The following is a 19,328-nucleotide window of genomic DNA, read 5'->3' as shown; positions in this document are numbered from 1 at the left end:
TCATTATCTGTCCTCCGTAGTACACGCCTGCGCAAGGAAATGGCGGACACGACGCTCAAAAAAAATGTTGCAAGCAATGTTTTTTTGTTCGGACGGTCCGCCACAACACGACGCAACCTTCGCACGACGGTAGCGACGTGTGGCAATGCGCTGCAATGCGTCGCTAATGTTAGTCTATGGGGAAAAACGCATCCTGCAGACAACTTTGCAGGATGCGTTTTTTCCCCAAAACAACGTATTGCGACGTATCCCAAACGACGCTAGTGTGAAAGTAGCCTAAGGCTAGCAGAACCAGTATATACCAGATACCAGGACAGCACAAATAACACACACAGAACACTAAGCAAAGCACCAAGCCAGAGCTCAAGCAGATGAACACTGTTGCCCAGCAAGGACTGGGAGGCAGGTGCTGGTTAATAAAGAGTGAAACAAACACCTGACCCAAGACAAACCCAGCACCAGAGGAAAAGAGACCAGCAGCCAGAACTCCACAAGAAAATGGCGGATAGTAACAAACTAAACAGATTCTAACACATACACAGGAGCTCTGTATATAGTGTATAGTGTACAGGTAATACAGTGATCACCAGTGACATTATACACAGTACCTCTGTATATAGTGTCAGTGTACAGGTAATACAGTGATTACCAGTGACATTATACACAGGAACTCTGTATATGTCAGTGTATATGTAATACAGTGATTACCAGTGACATTAAATACAGGAGCTCTGTATACAGTGTACAGTAAACAGGTAATAGAGTGTATATTGTCAGTGTACAGGTAACACACTGACTAACCAGAGATGTCTCTAGCTGAAGACCTTAATCTTTGTTCTTTTTCATGCAGGGGAGACCGCCATCATTTTTTACAGCCAGGACTCGTCTCTGCAAAAAATCTATATATATATATAATTGTCTAAGGGGTACTTCCGTCTGTCTGCCTGCAACTTCCGTAACGGAAATCTTGCATCGCTGATTGGTCTCGCCAGCTGCCTGTCATGGCTGCATGTCAGCGAAGGGCACAGTCCGATTACTCCCTCCCTACTCCCCTGCAGTCAGTGTCCGGCGCCCGCTCCATACTCCCCTGCAGTCACCGCTCACACAGGGTTAATGCCAGCGGTAATGGACCGTGTTATGCCGTGGGTAACCTTACTGCTGCTATTAACCCTGTGTGTCCCCAAGTTTTTACTATTGATACTGCCTATGCGGCATCAATAGTAAAAAGATCTAATGTTAAAAATAATAAAAACAAAAAATCTGCTATTCTCACCCTCCGTCGTCCGACGATGCGCTCGCGCCTGCTGCCATCTTCCGTTCCCAGAGATGCATTGCGAAATTACCCAGAAGACTTACCGGTCTTGCGAGACCGCTAAGTCATCTGGGTAATTTCGCAATGCATCCTGAGAACGGAAGATGGCGGCAGCCGCGCGAGTATCGCCGGAGCTTCGCTGGATCGCAGGGGGTGAGTATATAACTATTTTTTATTTTAACTATTTTTTTTTTTACCAGGGATATGGTGCCCACACTGCTGTATACTACGTAGGCTGTATTCGATACCACGTGGCTGCTATATACTACATAGGCAGTGTTATATACTATGTGGGCTGTGTTATGTACTGCCCGGGCTGTGCTATATATTGCGTGGCCAGTGTTATATACGTGGCTGCTATATACTGCGTGGGCTGTGCTATATATTACATGGCCAGTGTTATATACTACGTGGCTGCTATATACTGCGTGGGCTGTGCTATATATTATGTGGCCAGTGTTATATACTAGGTGGCTGCTATATACTGCATGGGCTGTGCTATATATTACGTGGCCAGTGTTACTGTATATACTGTGTGGCCTGTGTTATATACTACGTCGCCTGTGTTATATACTGCGTGCCCACTGTTATATATTGCGTGGCCTGTATTAACACATCGGGTATTCTACAATATGTATGTATATACCAGCCACATAGTATATAGCACAGGCCACGTAGTATTTGCCTGCTATATACTACATGGCTCCTATATACTACGTGGCCTGTGCTATATACTATGTGGCTGCTATATACATACATAAATACATATTCTAGAATACCCAATGCATTAGAATCGGGACACCATCTAGTAACACAGTTACCTAGAGCCCTGCTTCCAGAGCACATTCCCCACTCTTCTACACTACACATCTGAATACAGATGTGCACCCACCATTAATATATAATTGTTTATTATGAAATCCACCATTCCAAATATAAATTATAACTCACCACTGCGCCCCCACCAACTATAAATAACCACTGTCCCCGCCTAATAAATATATACATTAATTAGCCCCTGTATTCTTCCCCCAATTCATTATCAGTCACTGCATCCTCAACGTCCCCCACTATATGCCTCCCGCTCCCGAATCATTAAATTTACATGCCCCTTCATTGTCATGTCTTCTCTCTTCCACCCCCACCCTCTGTTCATTATCAACTGCTCTCCGCCCACATTCAATACATCATTTACTCCCACCACCCTGAAAATTCATCATTTGATCTCCCTCAGGTCCTTATTCGCTCTCCCTATCCACCACCTTCAATTCAATTGCTGTCCCCGTCCCTCACGTCATCATTTGCAGTCACCCTCACTTCATCATATGCTGTCCTCTTCCCCCTTTCATCATTTGCAGTCCACCTTCCCCCTCTATTCATCATTTGCTGTCCACCATCCCCTCACTTCATCATATGCAGTCCCCTTTCATTCATGTGCAGTCACCTGTCCCCTCCCTCACGTCATCATTTGCAGCCCCCTCTCCATCATTTGCAAATTGCAGCACCCCTCCATCATTTGCAGCCCCTCCATCATTTTTAGTACCCCGCCATCATTTTTAGCACCCCCTCCATCATTTGCAGCACCCCTCCATCATTTGCAGCAACCCCTCCATCATTTGCAGCACCCCCTCCATTATTTGTAGCACCCCCTCCATCATTCGCAGCACCGCCTCCATCATTGGCAGCACCCCCCTCCATCATTTGCAGCACCCCCCTCCATCATTTGCAGCACCCCTCCATCATTGGCAACAACCCTCCATCATTTGCAGCCCTCTTTATCATTTGCAGCCCCCCATTTAATTCATTTTATAAAGAAAAAAACATTTTTCATACTTACATCACAAGCGATCCCCAGCAGGCTCAGCTCCTCTTCTTGATACGGTAGATGCTATACTTGGAAGGAGCTCATACATTGTACCATTTTCAGCAGTGAATCAGCTAGAATGTATGGGCTGCTGACAGGACCTGCAAGGGGCCCATAAATTCTAGCTACAGCCATGTCACCTGACCAGGAGTCCAGGGAGGGCGTAGAGAGTACTTGGAGCTGCGTAGCCATCAAGGTAAGACGGCCCTGCACACAGCTCAGAGAAAGCTCCTGGCCCCGACGTGTGTGCCTGGGAGAGCAGCCTTGCGGCATTTGCCTCCCTGCCACCCGGCCCAGTCCGCCCCTGATCCTGTGGTAATAAAATGTCTAGTAATAAAACTTTTATGGATAAAGTATGAATTTTAATAAAACAAAGACAACGGGCATTCAAAATATTAAAAGAATCAAAAAAAATAGATGGGACGCTATATACCATAAAATTACACAAAACTTTTTATTGATACAATGTTAAAATATTAAACGTAAAACCAGTTAGTATGGGGACAGCAATATGCAAAAAACAGCCAAAAAAAGGGTACACAAATTACAGGTGAATCATCACCTTTAAAAATGGAGCTGTTATTAGAATTAAAGTGAAGATTAAGTATTTATAAATTTGTGGAGCAATGAAGCTTCCAAAAATCTTTTTTATATATCATACATAGTAAAGTAGTCAAAATATAACAAGCCCGTGTTTGTAATATCCTTATATATATTCCATTGTCACAGTCATTTAAAGGTACCGTACTTATCTTTACTTTGATCCTTAAGGTTTCCTATCCCTGTTTCTTACTATCATGCTCCCTCCTTATGGATTTTTTTTTTGCTGCATACATCATAATAAGCCACTAATTGAAAACTTTTTCATGCTTCTTTTGTGGCTGAATCACGTGGAGGCAGTTACTATTATATGGCCAAACCAAATACTTAAACCATAGCGACGCTGTGGTTTAAGTACCCTTAATCGCCACCGTGAAAAGGGTTACAAAAAACATATCAAGATAATTATAGTGGACAAAGAAATGGCTGAGATATTAAACAGCCACTTTAAATCCATGTTCACCAATGAAGTGACTGTTCCAGGGATCATTCAACAAGGCAAAAATCAAAGTTCTCCTTCTAATATAACTAGTTTAACTCAAGAAGGTCACCAGCATCTGAGCAAATTAAACATTAACAAATCTTCTGGGCCAGATGGTATTCATCCAGGGATATTCAGGGAATTGAGCTCAGTAATTGAAAGATGTACTGGATCTCAGCTTCTTGGACTCCTTTGTACTTCTATTTTCATTTTTATTTTCTTATTTTTTCATTTTTTTTTCCACATTTCATTTTATTATATTTCTACTCATTATTTCTTCTGACATCCTTGCATACATTTGTTCATTTACACATTATCTTTAAATATTTGAACAATTCCTTAACAATATACTGTATGTTCATTTCATAGAGAAATATAGAATCCATGACAAAAGATGAGAGAAAGGGTACCGTCACACAGTGGCACTTTGATCGCTAGGACGGCACGATCCGTGACGTTCCAGCGATATCGTTACGATCTCGCTGTGTCTGACACGCTACTGCGATCAGGGACCCCGCTGAGAATCGTACGTCGTAGCAGATCATCTGAAACTTTATTTCGTCGCTGGACCTCCCGCTGACATTGCTGAATCGGGGTGTGTGACGCCGATTCAGCGATGTCTTCACTGGTAACCAGGGTAAACATCGGGTTACTAAGCGCAGGGCCGCGCTTAGTAACCCGATGTTTACCCTGGTTACCAGCGTAAACGTAAAAAAAACAAACACTACATACTTACCTTCAGCTGTCTGTCCCCAGCGCTGTGCTCTCCTTTGCACTCCTCCTGCATCCTGTGTCAGCGCCGGCCAGCCAGAAAGCACAGCGGTGACGTCACCGCTCTGCTTTACGGCTGACTGGCGCTGACAGTGCAGAGGAGAGCACAGCGCCGGAGGACAGACACGGAATGTAAGTATGTAATGTTTGTTTTTTTTACGTTTACGCTGGTAACCAGGGTAAACATCGGGTTACTAAGCGCGGCCCTGCGCTTAGTAACCCGATGTTTACCCGGGTTACCGGGGACCTCGGGATCGTTGGTCGCTGGAGAGCTGTCTGTGTGACAGCTCTCCAGCGACGCTGCAGCGATCGACATCGTTGTCGTATCGCTGCAGCGTCGTTTCAGTGTGACGGTACCCAAAAGAGCTTGCACTCTGCAGGCTGTCTTCAAATTTCACTCCATGCAGCTGACCCCTTCTTTGGAATTGGGTAACTAAGGACACTTCTAATGGTTAACAGATATGAGGCCCTGCATCAGGAATGTGAAGAAGATTTATGTCCAAGATAAGACTTTGAAAAATGTAAAGATAAGATCTCTTTGCTTACTAGAGATTAGGAAGGAAGGTTTGCATGAACTAGAGATTAAGAAGGAAGGTTTGCATGAACTGTGTCAAGCCAATAAGTAGGAAAATCGTATTTTTTGGAAATGGGATGAAGTGGTGAATGCAAAGCATGTTTTCACGTCGCTGAGCGATGACCAAAATCCTTTCAATTCAATAAAGGCCTGATAGACGAGGCTACACCTGTCACATTTGGTTTCTATAAAAAGACTAGATTGTGGCCCGATTCTAACGCATCGGGTATTCTAGAATATGCATGTCCCCGTAGTATATGGACAATGATGATTCCAGAATTAGCGGCAGACTGTGCCCGTCGCTGATTGGTCGATGCAACCTTTATGACATCATCGTCGCCATGGCAACCATTATGACATCTACGTCGATACTGTGCCCGTCGCTGATTGGTCGAGGCAAATTCGCGGCAGACTGTGCCCGTCGCTGATTGGTCGAGGCAACCTTTATGACATCATCGTCGCCATGTTGTGCCCGTCGCTGATTGGTCGAGGCACCAGGCCTCGACCAATCAGAGACGCGGGATTTCCAGGACAGACAGACGGGAAAAACCCTTAGACAATTATATATATATAGATGATAAAAAATTATGAAAAATATTACGTCAATATTGAGCACCTGCAACTCTCTGGGGGAAAAAGATATCGTCAATGTAGGGAATCTCATGATTTTCTGAAACTGAAGCCACATTCCATGTCCAACCCTGAAAGGAGTCATCAACCGCAGTCATCACCTGACCGCAACGTCATTGAAGGTCCTTCACTCACTGCATTCTTAGGAACGGAGGCAGACGATAACAGCACTGAGAGCCAGGGTCCGTCGGAGGGGTGAGTATATCCATGTTTTTTATTTTTATTCTTTATTTTTTACATGAATATAGATCCCAGGGCCTGAAGGAGAGTCTCCTCTCCTCCAGACCCTGGGAACCACACGCCGTATAAGATGACTGGGCGTATAAGATGACTGGGCGTATAAGATGACCCCCGTCTTATACGGCGGGTATATCCCAAATTCCATATTTTATATGGAAAAGTTGGGGGTCGTCTTATACGCCCAGTCGTCTTATACACCAGAAAATACGGTAGTTTCAATTTTCTTTATCTCTCTTGAATAATTTTTACAATACTGACAGAAGGTGTTATTATATATCTTTATTGTTTTTTTTCTTTTATTATTATTAATATTTTACAACAATATTAGGAACAGTGATATGATAGGATAGAGTACAAATCCATACAGATTTGTGGAGATGCTGTATTTTGATTCTCGAGTAATTTGCAAGCAATATCTAATAATTTTGCTGATATAATGGATTGTACTCCTGTAACTTACGTTTCAATAAACTTGCTTTATACAAAAAACAGCGTGCTGGGTAGCGTGACAGAACATCGGTGGCTGGTTTAAGCAATCATCACTGTCAATGGAAACCTGCAGGAGTCTGGCGAAAATTCTATGGAAAATTATGAGGACTCACACTCCATGTTTTTATTATTTTTTTATCTGGTTCCTCAGCAGGTACGAGAAACCCCTCAATGGCCAATTAGGAAGTTATGTCCGAGGTGGTGCTTTTAGTTATGCTGCTACGGTCTTTCTAGTCTGTAGAGACCAGTTGGGTGTAGTTGCAGCTTTCTCCCATTTGTGGGTTCTCCGCTGGTTATCAAAATGTGCTTTCTGGCTAAAACATTTCCCACATTCTGAACATGAAAAAGGCTTCTTCGATTGTGAGACTTCTCGGGTGTCTAACAAAATGCAATTTACAGTTAAAAAAATTTCCCACTCTCTAAACAAGTTTCTCCTTAATAGAAGAAGCAACATGATCAATAATAATAGTATATTCAATAAAATTTGTATATTTTAATAAAAATAATAGAAAAAATACACTGAAAAGAAAAAAAACAATAGGGGTACTATATTCCCTTTCACACATGGAACATACAGTGACAGAAATACTTGAAAATGAAACCACAATATCCTGAAGAAATAAAAGTTCAAATAGCACCATGAACTTGAATATCAGCATAAAGTCATAGTAGATAGTATATAGTCTAAATCAGAAATAGGTGTATCATGTTAATGCTGATATAGGTGTTCATGGGTGGATATAATGGCACACAGTTCTGAAGCGCCCCCCAGACACAGGGCCATGGGGTACTCGGTCCGGGGTTGTCACGGTGGCTAGACCCAGCCTGTGACCCTGCTAAGGGGCGTCCAATGAAAGGGTGATGGTGCGTAGTGCGAGGAATAACGAGGACACAGGGTTGCAGTTTCTTTACCTTTTACAGAAGGTTTCAGGATCCTCAATCCAGGGCACTGTCAACAGGGCTGTCTGAGACCGGCCGGTCCGAAGACACATCCAGAGTTCCCTTTGCAGGTGGAAATCAGTGTCTACCCACTAGCGCCTGTGTGTTGTAGTGCTTTCCTGCTGAGCATTCAGGATAGTCCTCACAACTTCTGTTCTTGTTCTTTCTAGATCTTTCTGTTCTCCGTCCCCCAGGTATGTTATGGCTAGGACGCACCTTTATGACAGGTAGGCCTGGAGTTATTCTGGAACCCTAGTGTCGCCCCTCTCCCACGATTGCCTCCTATGTCCTTCTTAGGTGTTGTATGGTAGACAGCCAACCTGTAATTAACTGTCCTGCCGCTGTTTGAAGTAATGCGTGGAGACTTTACTTCCTCGGTGCTCCGGCCACCGGCTATGCGCCTCAGTAGGATGTTGCCGTTCTTGGGGCACGACTCCTACTGGCTCTCCTATGTACTTGATTTCGTTTTCTCACTGTCCACAATATCCTTCGCTTTGTGTCCTTTCTTTAGATACCGCCGCAAGGTAGTGCAGGCGCGGTTCCGTAACAATCTGTCCTTTCGCTAGGTACCTGCCAGATTTCCCAGTTCTGACAGGTCCTCCCTGGAGCTCTCCCAGGCTTTGTTCTGCCTAACTTCCTGTCCAACCCCTAGTTTTACCAATGTGAGGAGTGGCCCAATAAATAAAGCCTTTTACTGCCCCTGGTGGCCGGAGTGTGAAGTGTACTGTGTGCTGGTGATACCTGGTCAGTAGAACTCCTTTAGTGCAATCAGACATACCATCACTCCCCTTAGTGGCAGAGCGACGTTACTGCAACGACCAGATCTCTGGGGCGCTGCAGTTCTTTCTGGGAACATATGATATTATGGTCTGATTTTCTAGTATATCTGTCACTTTATATGTTCCATGTTTGACAGTCATTTTTCATTGTATTTTGTATTGTATTATTTTTATTAGTATATTTAATAAAACGTGTATATTTTAATCATTATTGATCATGTCGCTACTTCTATACCACTATGGGTATATGACATGCAGGTCTGAAGAGATGATATTTATTTTGCATGAAGACTACTATTGGTTATAAGTTTCTTCTTAATGTGAGATTTCTGATGTACGATAAGATTTGATTTCTCTGTAAAACATTTCCCACATTGTGAACATGAAAAAGGCTTCTCCCCTGTGTGGGTTCTCTGGTGGTTATCAAGATGTGATTTACGGTTAAAACATTTCTCACATTCTGAACATGAAAAAGACTTCTCCCCAGTATGAGTTCTCTGATGCGCGATAAGATTGGATTTATCTGTAAAACATTTCCCACATTCAGAACATGAAAAAAGCTTCTCCCCAGTGTGAGTTCTCTGATGTGCGATAAGATTGGGTTTACCTGTAAAACATTTCCCACATTCTGAACATGAAAATGGCTTCTCCCCTGTGTGAGTTCTCTGATGTGTAAGAAGAGTTGATTTCCTTGCAAAATATTTCCCACATTCTGAACATAAAAAAGACTTTTCCCCTGTGTGAGTTCTCTGATGTGTAAGAAGAGTTGATTTCTCTGTAAAACATTTCCCACATTCTGAACATGGAAACGGCTTCTCCCCTGTGTGAGTTCGCTGATGTGTCACTAGAGTTGATTTCTCTGTAAAACGTTTCCCACATTCTGAACATGCAAAGGGCTTCTCCCCTTTGTGGGCTCTCTGGTGTTTATAAAGATGTTCTTTCCGGTTAAAACATTTCCCACATTCTGAACATGAAAAAGGCTTTTCCTGTCTGTGGGTTCTCTGGTGACTATCAAGATTTGTTTTCCATTTAAAACATTTCCCACATTCTGAACATGGAAAAGGCTTCTCCCCTGTGTGGGTTCTTTGGTGTATAACAACATCCGATTTCTGGTTAAAACGCTTCCCACATTCTAAACATGAAAAAGGCTTATCTCCTGTGTGAATTCTCTGATGTTTGATCAGACTTGATTTATCTCTAAAACATTTACCACATTCTGAACATGAAAAAGGCTTTTCCTCTGTGTGAGTTCTTTGATGTCTGATAAAACTTGATTTCCTTGTAAAATATTTCCCACATTCTGAACATGAATATAAATTTTCCCCTGTGTGAGTTCGCTGATGTGTAACAAGAGTTGATTTCCTTGTAAAACATTTCCCACATTCTGAACATGGAAATGCCTTCTCACCCGTGTGAATTCTCTGGTGACTAACAAGATTTGATTTCCAGTTAAAACATTTCCCACACTTGGAACAAGAAAATCTATTCTTTCCTGTGTGAACTTTTTGATGTTTAAAAAAAGTCTTTTCGAGGGGAAAACTATTTCCACATTCTGAACATGAAAATCGCTCCTTTTCTTTAGGTGCAATTTGTTTTTTAATGATTATTTCGCAATTTTGATTTTCCTTAATAGTCAGTGATGAATCAGAAGACAGAACCTGTTTCAATGGATCAGATGGTAGATTTTTGCTGAGAAGGGATGATGGTATATCTGGAGTAATGGCATTCACTTCAATAGTATTCTGTGGGATTTCAAGATCATCTGATTTAAAAGTTGAAGATGTCAGCTGTCGCTCTGATCTCCTGGTGCAGTCATCTGCCAAGAATAAAACCAATTATTTTTGAATAAAATATCCTTGAAATGTATAATTTTTGAAAATTTCTACTTAAACTATCTGTAAAAATGGCAAGTTATGTAAAAATATATAATTATTCACCAAGACAATGACATTTCAGGGTCTAATAGAAAACCTCATAGGATGAACCAGTGGAGTGTGGTGTTCCACTGTTTGTTCATTCTGCCTCCAAAATATGGAATAAAAAGCCACCAATGTTATAATGGCCAAAATAACACCAATAAAAATGTCTACTCATCTCACAAAAAACAAGCCCCCACTCAGGTCCATCATATGTCAACAGAAAAACAGAGGTTTACACATTATTAGTGGTTTAAAGGCTCTAGAAAAGCAACATGGCTTTGTCATGGAATCCCACCGTGCTGCCACCAATATGTCACGGATCCCACCACTGTCACGGTTCACAGGGAAGATACCTTTATCATCCCCACCAATCACACCAATTTGGCACGAACCGGGGTTGTTTGGTTGCCCCTGGTTCCTTCTGAAGGGGATTTATCTATATCCCACTTCCCAGTTCCGGTTTGGAATTTGCAGCTCTCTGGCGCCCCCTTACCCTCAGATCAGTCAGGGTACTGCACTTAGGGTAATTAGTCGCCAGAAAGACTGTCTGCTATGTACTGGTGATATAACTACTCCCACTCAGGCAGGAACAATAATTATCAACGCTGCCGTCGCTACAAAACCTCCCAAATGCACAGAACAAAGTATTCTGCCCCCAGCTCCGATTTCCTAAGGATCAACGTGTCCGGAGCCAACTCAAATCAGTAGCGTAACTCACTTCAGAGGACGCGACATTTCATTTAGAGCATGGAGAGACAAGTTAGTAAATTATATATTTTACTCCTAAAAAAGAAAAAAAAAAAAAAGGTAGGCAGTGTTTACAAAGTATAAAAAAAATATATTATAAAGAAGACAAATCATGTGTACAATACAATTACAAAGAAAATGGAATACAAATTGAAAAGAACACTTACAGGTCGTTCAGATCATTTCATCTACTGTTTGCCCAAGTGCTCAACAGATACATCAAGATGCATGTTGCATCTGTATAGCAGCTGGACGCCAGACAAAAGACACAAACTCCTGCTTCACACAGTTATTCCTAGCCCAAAACCCAGGCACTCACACAGGGGTGACATCACTTAGAGGCTGACACCTCCCCTTTACTTTACCTCCCTGCTCTGCCGCTATGGGGCCCCTGAGCATGCGGGGGGGGGGGGGAGGGGACCGATGCCAGCAGTGGGCCCCCCGCCATCCTTGCAAGGTCAGCTGTATCGGCATTTAGCCGATACAGCTGACCGCAGTGATGAGGGAAGGAGCGCTGCGCTCCTTCTCCCATCATCCCCCACATCGTCTGACAGCGGGCGCGATGACGTCACCGCACGGCGCCCGCTGTCAGGAGATGAGCGGGAGCAGGGAGCACCGCTGGAACAAGGAGGAAGAGAGGTGAGTATTGTGCTTTTTTAATGGGGTGCTGCCTTACATACAGGATCTGCCTATGGGGGGGCTGCCTTATAACAGGATCTGCCTATGGGGTGGGGCGTTGCCTTATACTACAGGATCTGCCTATCCTATGGGGGTGTGCTGTCTTATACTACAGGGTCTGCCTATGGGTGTGCTGCCTTGTATTATATTGAAGACTATCTGGCACATCATGCTATATGGAGGTTATCTATGGGGGCCATCATACAGTGCAGATTACAGTGAAGGGGGCATTATACAGTGTTGGAGCCATCAAACAGTTTGGAGGCATACTGTTTGGTCAGTATACTGCGTGGGTGGGATTATACTGTGTATAAGAGCATCATACTGTGTATAGGGGAGCTGTACAGGAGGAGACTCTGGACATTATTAAATGTAAAGTGGGCACTTATTATTATAGGGGAACTCAGGTTACTTTGACTATCAAAGGGGCACACAGGGCAATATTACTTTCTAGGGGGCAAAATGTGGGCGCTGTTTTCTAGAGCACTTGCACCCGGCATTACTATATTATAGAGGGGTGCTTTAGAATTTAGAGGGCACAGAGAACCACACAGCAGGTGCAGTAATAGGGTCACATAGGGCAGCAGCGGCTCAGTATTGGGGTATCAGGGGCAGTAATAGGGGCACATACGGCAGCAGCGGCTCAGTATTGGGGTATCAGGAGCAGTAATAGGGACACATACGGCAGCAGCGGCTCAGTATTGGGGTATCAGGTGCAGTAATAGGGACACATACGGCAGCAGCGGCTCAGTATTGGGGTATCAGGGGCAATAACAGGGACACATACGGCAACAGCGGCTCAGTATTGGGGTATCAGGTGCAGTAATAGGGACACATATGGCAGCAGCGGCTCAGTGTTGGGGTATCAGCAGGATGAGGAGTTTGTGCAGGTTGGGAATAGATGGTGATGGGGCTGGAATGTGAGAAGTGCAACGTGTCTTTGTTGTAATCTCTGCAGACGAGTTGTAGCTGGAAGAAGTTGTCATGCTGGTCTGGACCAGATGGAAAAGATGGGAAAAGTGAACGATTCCATCAGAAAGAATGTCAGCGGTAAGACATTATCTGTAACTGTGCTGTGATCTCTTATATGTTCTGTAGGGCTGGTATATACCACTGACCATATTATATATATATATATATATATATATATATATATATACAGTGGGGCAAAAAAGTATTTAGTCAGTCAGCAATAGTGCAAGTTCCACCACTTAAAAAGATGAGAGGCTTCTGTAATTTACATCATAGGTAGACCTCAACTATGGGAGACAAACTGAGAAAAAAAAATCCAGAAAATCACATTGTCTGTTTTTTTAACATTTTATTTGCATATTATGGTGGAAAATAAGTATTTGGTCAGAAACAAACAATCAAGATTTCTGGCTCTCACAGACCTGTAACTTCTTCTTTAAGAGTCTCCTCTTTTCTCCACTCATTACCTGTAGTAATGGCACCTGTTTAAACTTGTTATCAGTATAAAAAGACACCTGTGCACACCCTCAAACAGTCTGACTCCAAACTCCACTATGGTGAAGACCAAAGAGCTGTCAAAGGACACTAGAAACAAAATTGTAGCCCTGCACCAGGCTGGGAAGACTGAATCTGCAATAGCCAACCAGCTTGGAGTGAAGAAATCAACAGTGGGAGCAATAATTAGAAAATGGAAGACATACAAGACCACTGATAATCTCTCTCGATCTGGGGCTCCACGCAAAATCCCACCCCGTGGGGTCAGAATGATCACAAGAACGGTGAGCAAAAATCCCAGAACCACGCGGGGGGACCTAGTGAATGAACTGCAGAGAGCTGGGACCAATGTAACAAGGCCTACCATAAGTAACACACTACGCCACCATGGACTCAGATCCTGCAGTGCCAGACGTGTCCCACTGCTTAAGCCAGTACATGTCCGGGTCCGTCTGAAGTTTGCTAGAGAGCATTTGGATGATCCAGAGGAGTTTTGGGAGAATGTCCTATGGTCTGATGAAACCAAACTGGAACTGTTTGGTAGAAACACAACTTGTCGTGTTTGGAGGAAAAAGAATACTGAGTTGCATCCATCAAACACCATACCTACTGTAAAGCATGGTGGTGGAAACATCATGCTTTGGGGGTGTTTCTCTGCAAAGGGGCCGGGACGACTGATCCGGGTACATGAAAAAATGAATGGGGCCATGTATCGTGAGATTTTGAGTGCAAACCTCCTTCCATCAGCAAGGGCATTGAAGATGAAACGTGGCTGGGTCTTTCAACATGACAATGATCCAAAGCACACCGCCAGGGCAACGAAGGAGTGGCTTCGTAAGAAGCATTTCAAGGTCCTGGAGTGGCCTAGCCAGTCTCCAGATCTCAACCCTATAGAAAACCTTTGGAGGGAGTTGAAAGTCCGTGTTGCCAAGCGAAAAGCCAAAAACATCACTGCTCTAGAGGAGATCTGCATGGAGGAATGGGCCAACATACCAACAACAGTGTGTGGCAACCTTGTGAAGACTTACAGAAAACGTTTGACCTCTGTCATTGCCAACAAAGGATATATTACAAACTATTGAGATGAAATTTTGTTTCTGACCAAATACTTATTTTCCACCATAATATGCAAATAAAATGTTAAAAAAACAGACAATGTGATTTTCTGGATTTTTTTTTTCTCAGTTTGTCTCCCATAGTTGAGGTCTACCTATGATGTAAATTACAGACGCCTCTAATCTTTTTAAGTGGTGGAACTTGCACTATTGCTGACTGACTAAATACTTTTTTGCCCCACTGTATATATATATATAGATAGATAGAGCGAGAGAGATTATCTTCAGTAACAGCGCAGTCATCTGCTGAGGTTCTCCTCCACTATTTTGTATAGTTGTTATCAAGGCTACCTGGTTAGGGGCCCACTCAGAAGCTTCACCCCCCCCTGATCCAAAACCCTAGCTACACCTCTGGATTAACGGGTCCGGAGCCAACCCAAATCAGTAGTGTAATTCACTTCAGAGGATGCAACAGTTCATTTAGAGCAGTATTTCCCAAACTCCAGTCCTCACGGACCCCAACAGGTCATGTTTCCAGGATTTCCATAGTGCTGCACAAGTGAGAGAACTGATTTTTCCATCACCTGTGCAATACTAAGGAAATCCTGAAAACATGACCTGTTGGGGTCCGTGAGGACTAGAGTTTGGGAAACACTGGTTTAGAGCATGGAGAGACAAGCTAGTAAATTATATATTTTACTCCCCCTCAAAAAAGGTAGGCAGTGCTTACAAAGTAGAAAAAAGATTTTATAAAAAAGACAAATCATGTGTACAATACAATTACAAAGAAAATGGAATTAAAATTGAAAAGAACACTTTTGCTAATTTCTGGAAAGTGTCAGTGAAGTCAAAACATTCACTGCACCTATACATTAATTCAGTGAGGGTTATAATTTCTAAGATGGAGTCACTATATGGGGATTTCTACTGGTCTGTTTTTTGCCATTCTGAGATATTAGGGCTTCTACAGATGATGTGTCATTCCCTCTGAGAATCACTATAAATATGGCTGCACTGTGTGGTAAACTATGGTTTTCTTGTCCTGATGAAGTTTGTAGCACTTGTCTGCTTCTGTCACCAGTAGCTGCCTTATTCATTCTGCCGGCGGCATTGGTAAAGTAGGAGACTTCAGAACATGTAGCTCTGAGCGGCGCAGCCTCCGTCCAGCCACTAAGATTAGTGTTGCTGGGACCAGAAGTAGAATCCAGTCTGGCAGTATGGGTGTGCGCTGTCCAGCTGTAGTAAACTGCTCTTTGCTTCATCCAATTAGAAATCACCACACTCTACTAAAGCTCGAAGTATATTGCCAGAAGCTGCCAGATACAGCCTTGTTCTTCTCTGGTTCAGTCCTCTGTGCTCAGCTCCTGGCTTGTTTATTTGCTTCCTGTTGTGACCACGTCCCGTTTGCAGACTACTCGTGTCTTCTGATTTTGTAATTTCTCTGCCCTCCTGGTCCTGACCCGGCTACCTAATTATTCTTCTTCCCATTTCACGCCACAGAACAGATGGTAATACCGTCGCCCAAGCCTAGGAGTCTCTGTGCAAGTCCAGATCCATGTAGAGGGGTTAAAGGGTGATGATCAAGACAATCCATGGGATATGGAATACGGAGTAGATAGTGCCAAGCTTGTTTGTGGTGGCAATCTACTGAGCTGCAAGGTGACCATGAACAATGCCCCCATACATTTTGTCTGCAAACTATTACAGCAAGATCTGCATTAAAATAGCTAAATCATGCTCCTTCCCTTCTGAACTCTGCCGTATGCCAAGACATCAGTGTACAACTGTATAGGTATAAGGTATTGTCAGATTCAAGAAAAGTTGGAAACTAATTTGTAAGGTCCATTTGTTTTCTATTATCTTTTGTGAAGAATTTCAACGTTATCAACACACAAAGCGACAGTCGTGACACAGCTAAGGGGTGACCCGGGACCTCCTTCCCTGTCCCTAACACTAGGTGGCACCCTAGCTCACCATATTCCCTGGGATACTTCTGAAGGTGAAGATGCCGGGGCCTCCACCCTTGCCTTATCTCCTGAATCACCCCTGTCTGTTCTTTCACTCATCCAGGGATGAGGGGAGCTGCCGTGCACCAACCATAGTACACCAACCTGCCAAACAAAGCAACATGAACAAGGGTAACTTAAAATACCAGGCACAGAAATATTCACTCACATATAACAAAGGCATGTATCATGGAGTAGAGGATGGGGAAAAAACAAAATAAGAGGAGGGAAGGGAATTATCACACTTGCAAACCCAGGCAACTTTCACAGATAACTCCTCCTCATATAACCAGCAAAACACCTCTCCTCCAAGACATACAGCATAAGCTGCCTCGGGGTAACTCTCAACTCTACCCTGTCCTTCAAACCGCACGTCCAAACTCTTGCCACCTCCTGTCGAATCCAACTCAAAAATATTGGCAGAATCCGTTCCTTCCTCAGCCCACAATCTACCAAAACTCTTGTGCATGCCCTCATCATCTCCCGACTCGACTACTGCAACACCCTCCTCTGTGGCCTCCCCGCTAACTTTCTTGCACCACTCCAGTCTGTCCTCAACTCTGCTGCCCGGCTAATCCAACCTCTCTCGTCGCTACTCCCCCTGCTTTCCCCCTCTGCAAATCCCTCCACTGGCTCCCAATCCCCCAACGAATCCAGTTCAAACTACTAACACTGATCTACAAAGCCATCCACAACCTGTCCCCTCCCTATATCTCTGAACGAAACTCCCACTATCTTGCCTCACGTAATCTCTGATCCTCCCAAGACCTCCTACTCTCCTCCACACTTATTCGTTCCTCACACAACCGCCTCCAAGATCTCTCCCGAATATCCCCCATCCTCTGGAATTCCACGCCTCAACACGTCCGACTATCCACCACCCTTGGATCCTTCAGATGGAACCTGAAAACCCATCTCTTCAAGAAAGCCTACAGCCTGCAATAACCATTTTGCCGCCTAACCATCGCCAGAACCGCCGCCTCGCCCCTCCTTCTGCCTCTTCCCCACTATCCCATAGAATGTAAATCCGCAAGGACAGGGTCCTCTCCCCTCTGTACAAGTCTGTCACTGTAAACTTGTTTACTGTAAACGATATCTATAACCCTGTATGTAACCCCTTTCTCATGTACAGCACCATGGAATTAATGGTGCTATATAAATAAATAATAATAATAATAATAAGCTAGCTCTGACAATGTGTTTCAATCAGGACCCAGATCATAAAAGGAATAAAAGTGGCTAACCAAACTCAGCTGAGAGCTCAGACTCTCAGAGCTCCCAACAAAAAATGAGTAACTAGTACTGAAACCTCTCTGGGTAATTACAGTATGTGGCTCGGTGGCTCTTAGCAATCTAAACTATTGTAAAGGCCAATATTTTCTTTCAGATGAGTTTCAAGAAGAAATATTACACATTCAAATAGAACTTTTTCAAATAGTTCATAGCTGAGGTGTCTTAAATTTAGATCTTGGTCATTTGGAAGTGGTAATGGAGACATTAAAAAAAAACAAAAAAACAACCGCTACCAGGAAGTTACAGACTCACATATGTGAGTCAGGACAATTCCACTCCAACACTAGACCAGAGTTGCACTCATTTATGGTGGACCACTGGAGCTACTATCAGTCCTGAACAAAAGAGTAGAGAAAGTATTAGCGCCCCCATTTTAGGAGAGATTGTGCAGTAATCTGAATTACATAGGATCGAAAACAAATTGTAATTTATGACGTTGAGTGAATCCATGAAACCAGGGCTCGACCCATGCCAACACATCTCCTTCAGGTGCGAATAAATGTATATTACAGCCATCAGCCACGCACAGCTTAGAGATATATCATGGCACAGGTGTAATGGCTTTTAGGTAGTTTCTCACAATCCTGTTTGAAGTTAATTGGTCTCAAAAGAAATTGAAACTCTTATTATTGTACAGAAATTCACACTTGACCCTCACTGCACATTTAATGTTGTCGATTATAAAAGGGAAGTTTGGCCAGAAAGACTGGACCTGGTCTTGTAGGGACCATATGAGCACATTCAGCAGCACAGAATGGGGAGAAGGGAGATTCATCCAATAAGATATCAGTGTGCTAAGAAGGCTGTCACACACGTGAATTATGGACCCACTGTGCCACGAACCGGGCTTACCCAAGAGTGGCGTGGCTAAGTGGTTGCCTTGATTTCACTAGAGGTCCTGATAGTGGACTTAGACTTGCACTGCAAGTTGCCGCCAGGTACCACTCCTGGGCAGTACCCGATACTGCAGTAGGTGATCCCAACGGTCAGGATCGCAGTCACGGACACAGACTAAGAGTCAGTGATAGGACAGGATTCAGATACTGGTAGAGCAAATAATAGAGCTGGTATGGATTCTGGATCACCAGAAAGGACGGACACTGATCCTGGTTCCACTATTAGGGTGCGCCACCCAGCTGTAATCAAGGTTACCTGGATATGGGCCCACTCAGAAGCTTCGCCCCCTTCCCCTGAACCAAAATCCTAGCTATGCCGCAGGGTGGAGGAGAATGTTGTGGTCTAGACGCAAGATGGTGATCCCATGATTGTGATACAGCCAGACTACACCGATAAAGCAGCCACAGCCGATGACTGAGAAGAATCTGTGACTCTGCATTTAGTGGTCACTACTAACCTGTGTAGTCATATGTAGGAATCTCCTCTTTACACCGCTCATCACCCCTCACATATGTCTCTGTAGTATTAATATGGGTCAGATCTTCACCCTGAAGCAAATATTGTAAAAGTCATAGACAGATGGAGAA

General features: G+C 43.6%; 1 protein-coding gene across 1 annotated transcript in view; it reads right to left on the bottom strand.

The window, feature by feature from the left end:
* Window positions 1–6,756: 6,756 nt before the first annotated feature.
* Window positions 6,757–19,328, bottom strand: part of LOC138666413 (zinc finger protein 585B-like) — a 161,500-nt gene continuing 148,928 nt past the window's right edge. The window contains exons 14-15 of the mRNA XM_069754636.1: window positions 19,199–19,289; window positions 6,757–10,495 (exon numbers count right to left, since the gene is read on the bottom strand). Coding sequence (XP_069610737.1) covers window positions 8,955–10,495; window positions 19,199–19,289 — 1,632 coding nt within the window. The 3' untranslated portion in view covers window positions 6,757–8,954. The remainder of the gene's footprint in view (window positions 10,496–19,198; window positions 19,290–19,328) is intronic.

This window comes from Ranitomeya imitator, chromosome 2 (genome assembly GCF_032444005.1).
Source record: "Ranitomeya imitator isolate aRanImi1 chromosome 2, aRanImi1.pri, whole genome shotgun sequence".
NCBI lineage: Eukaryota > Metazoa > Chordata > Amphibia > Anura > Dendrobatidae > Ranitomeya > Ranitomeya imitator.
Note: the sequence above shows the minus strand (reverse complement) of the source record. Positions and strands in the feature narration are given on the sequence as shown.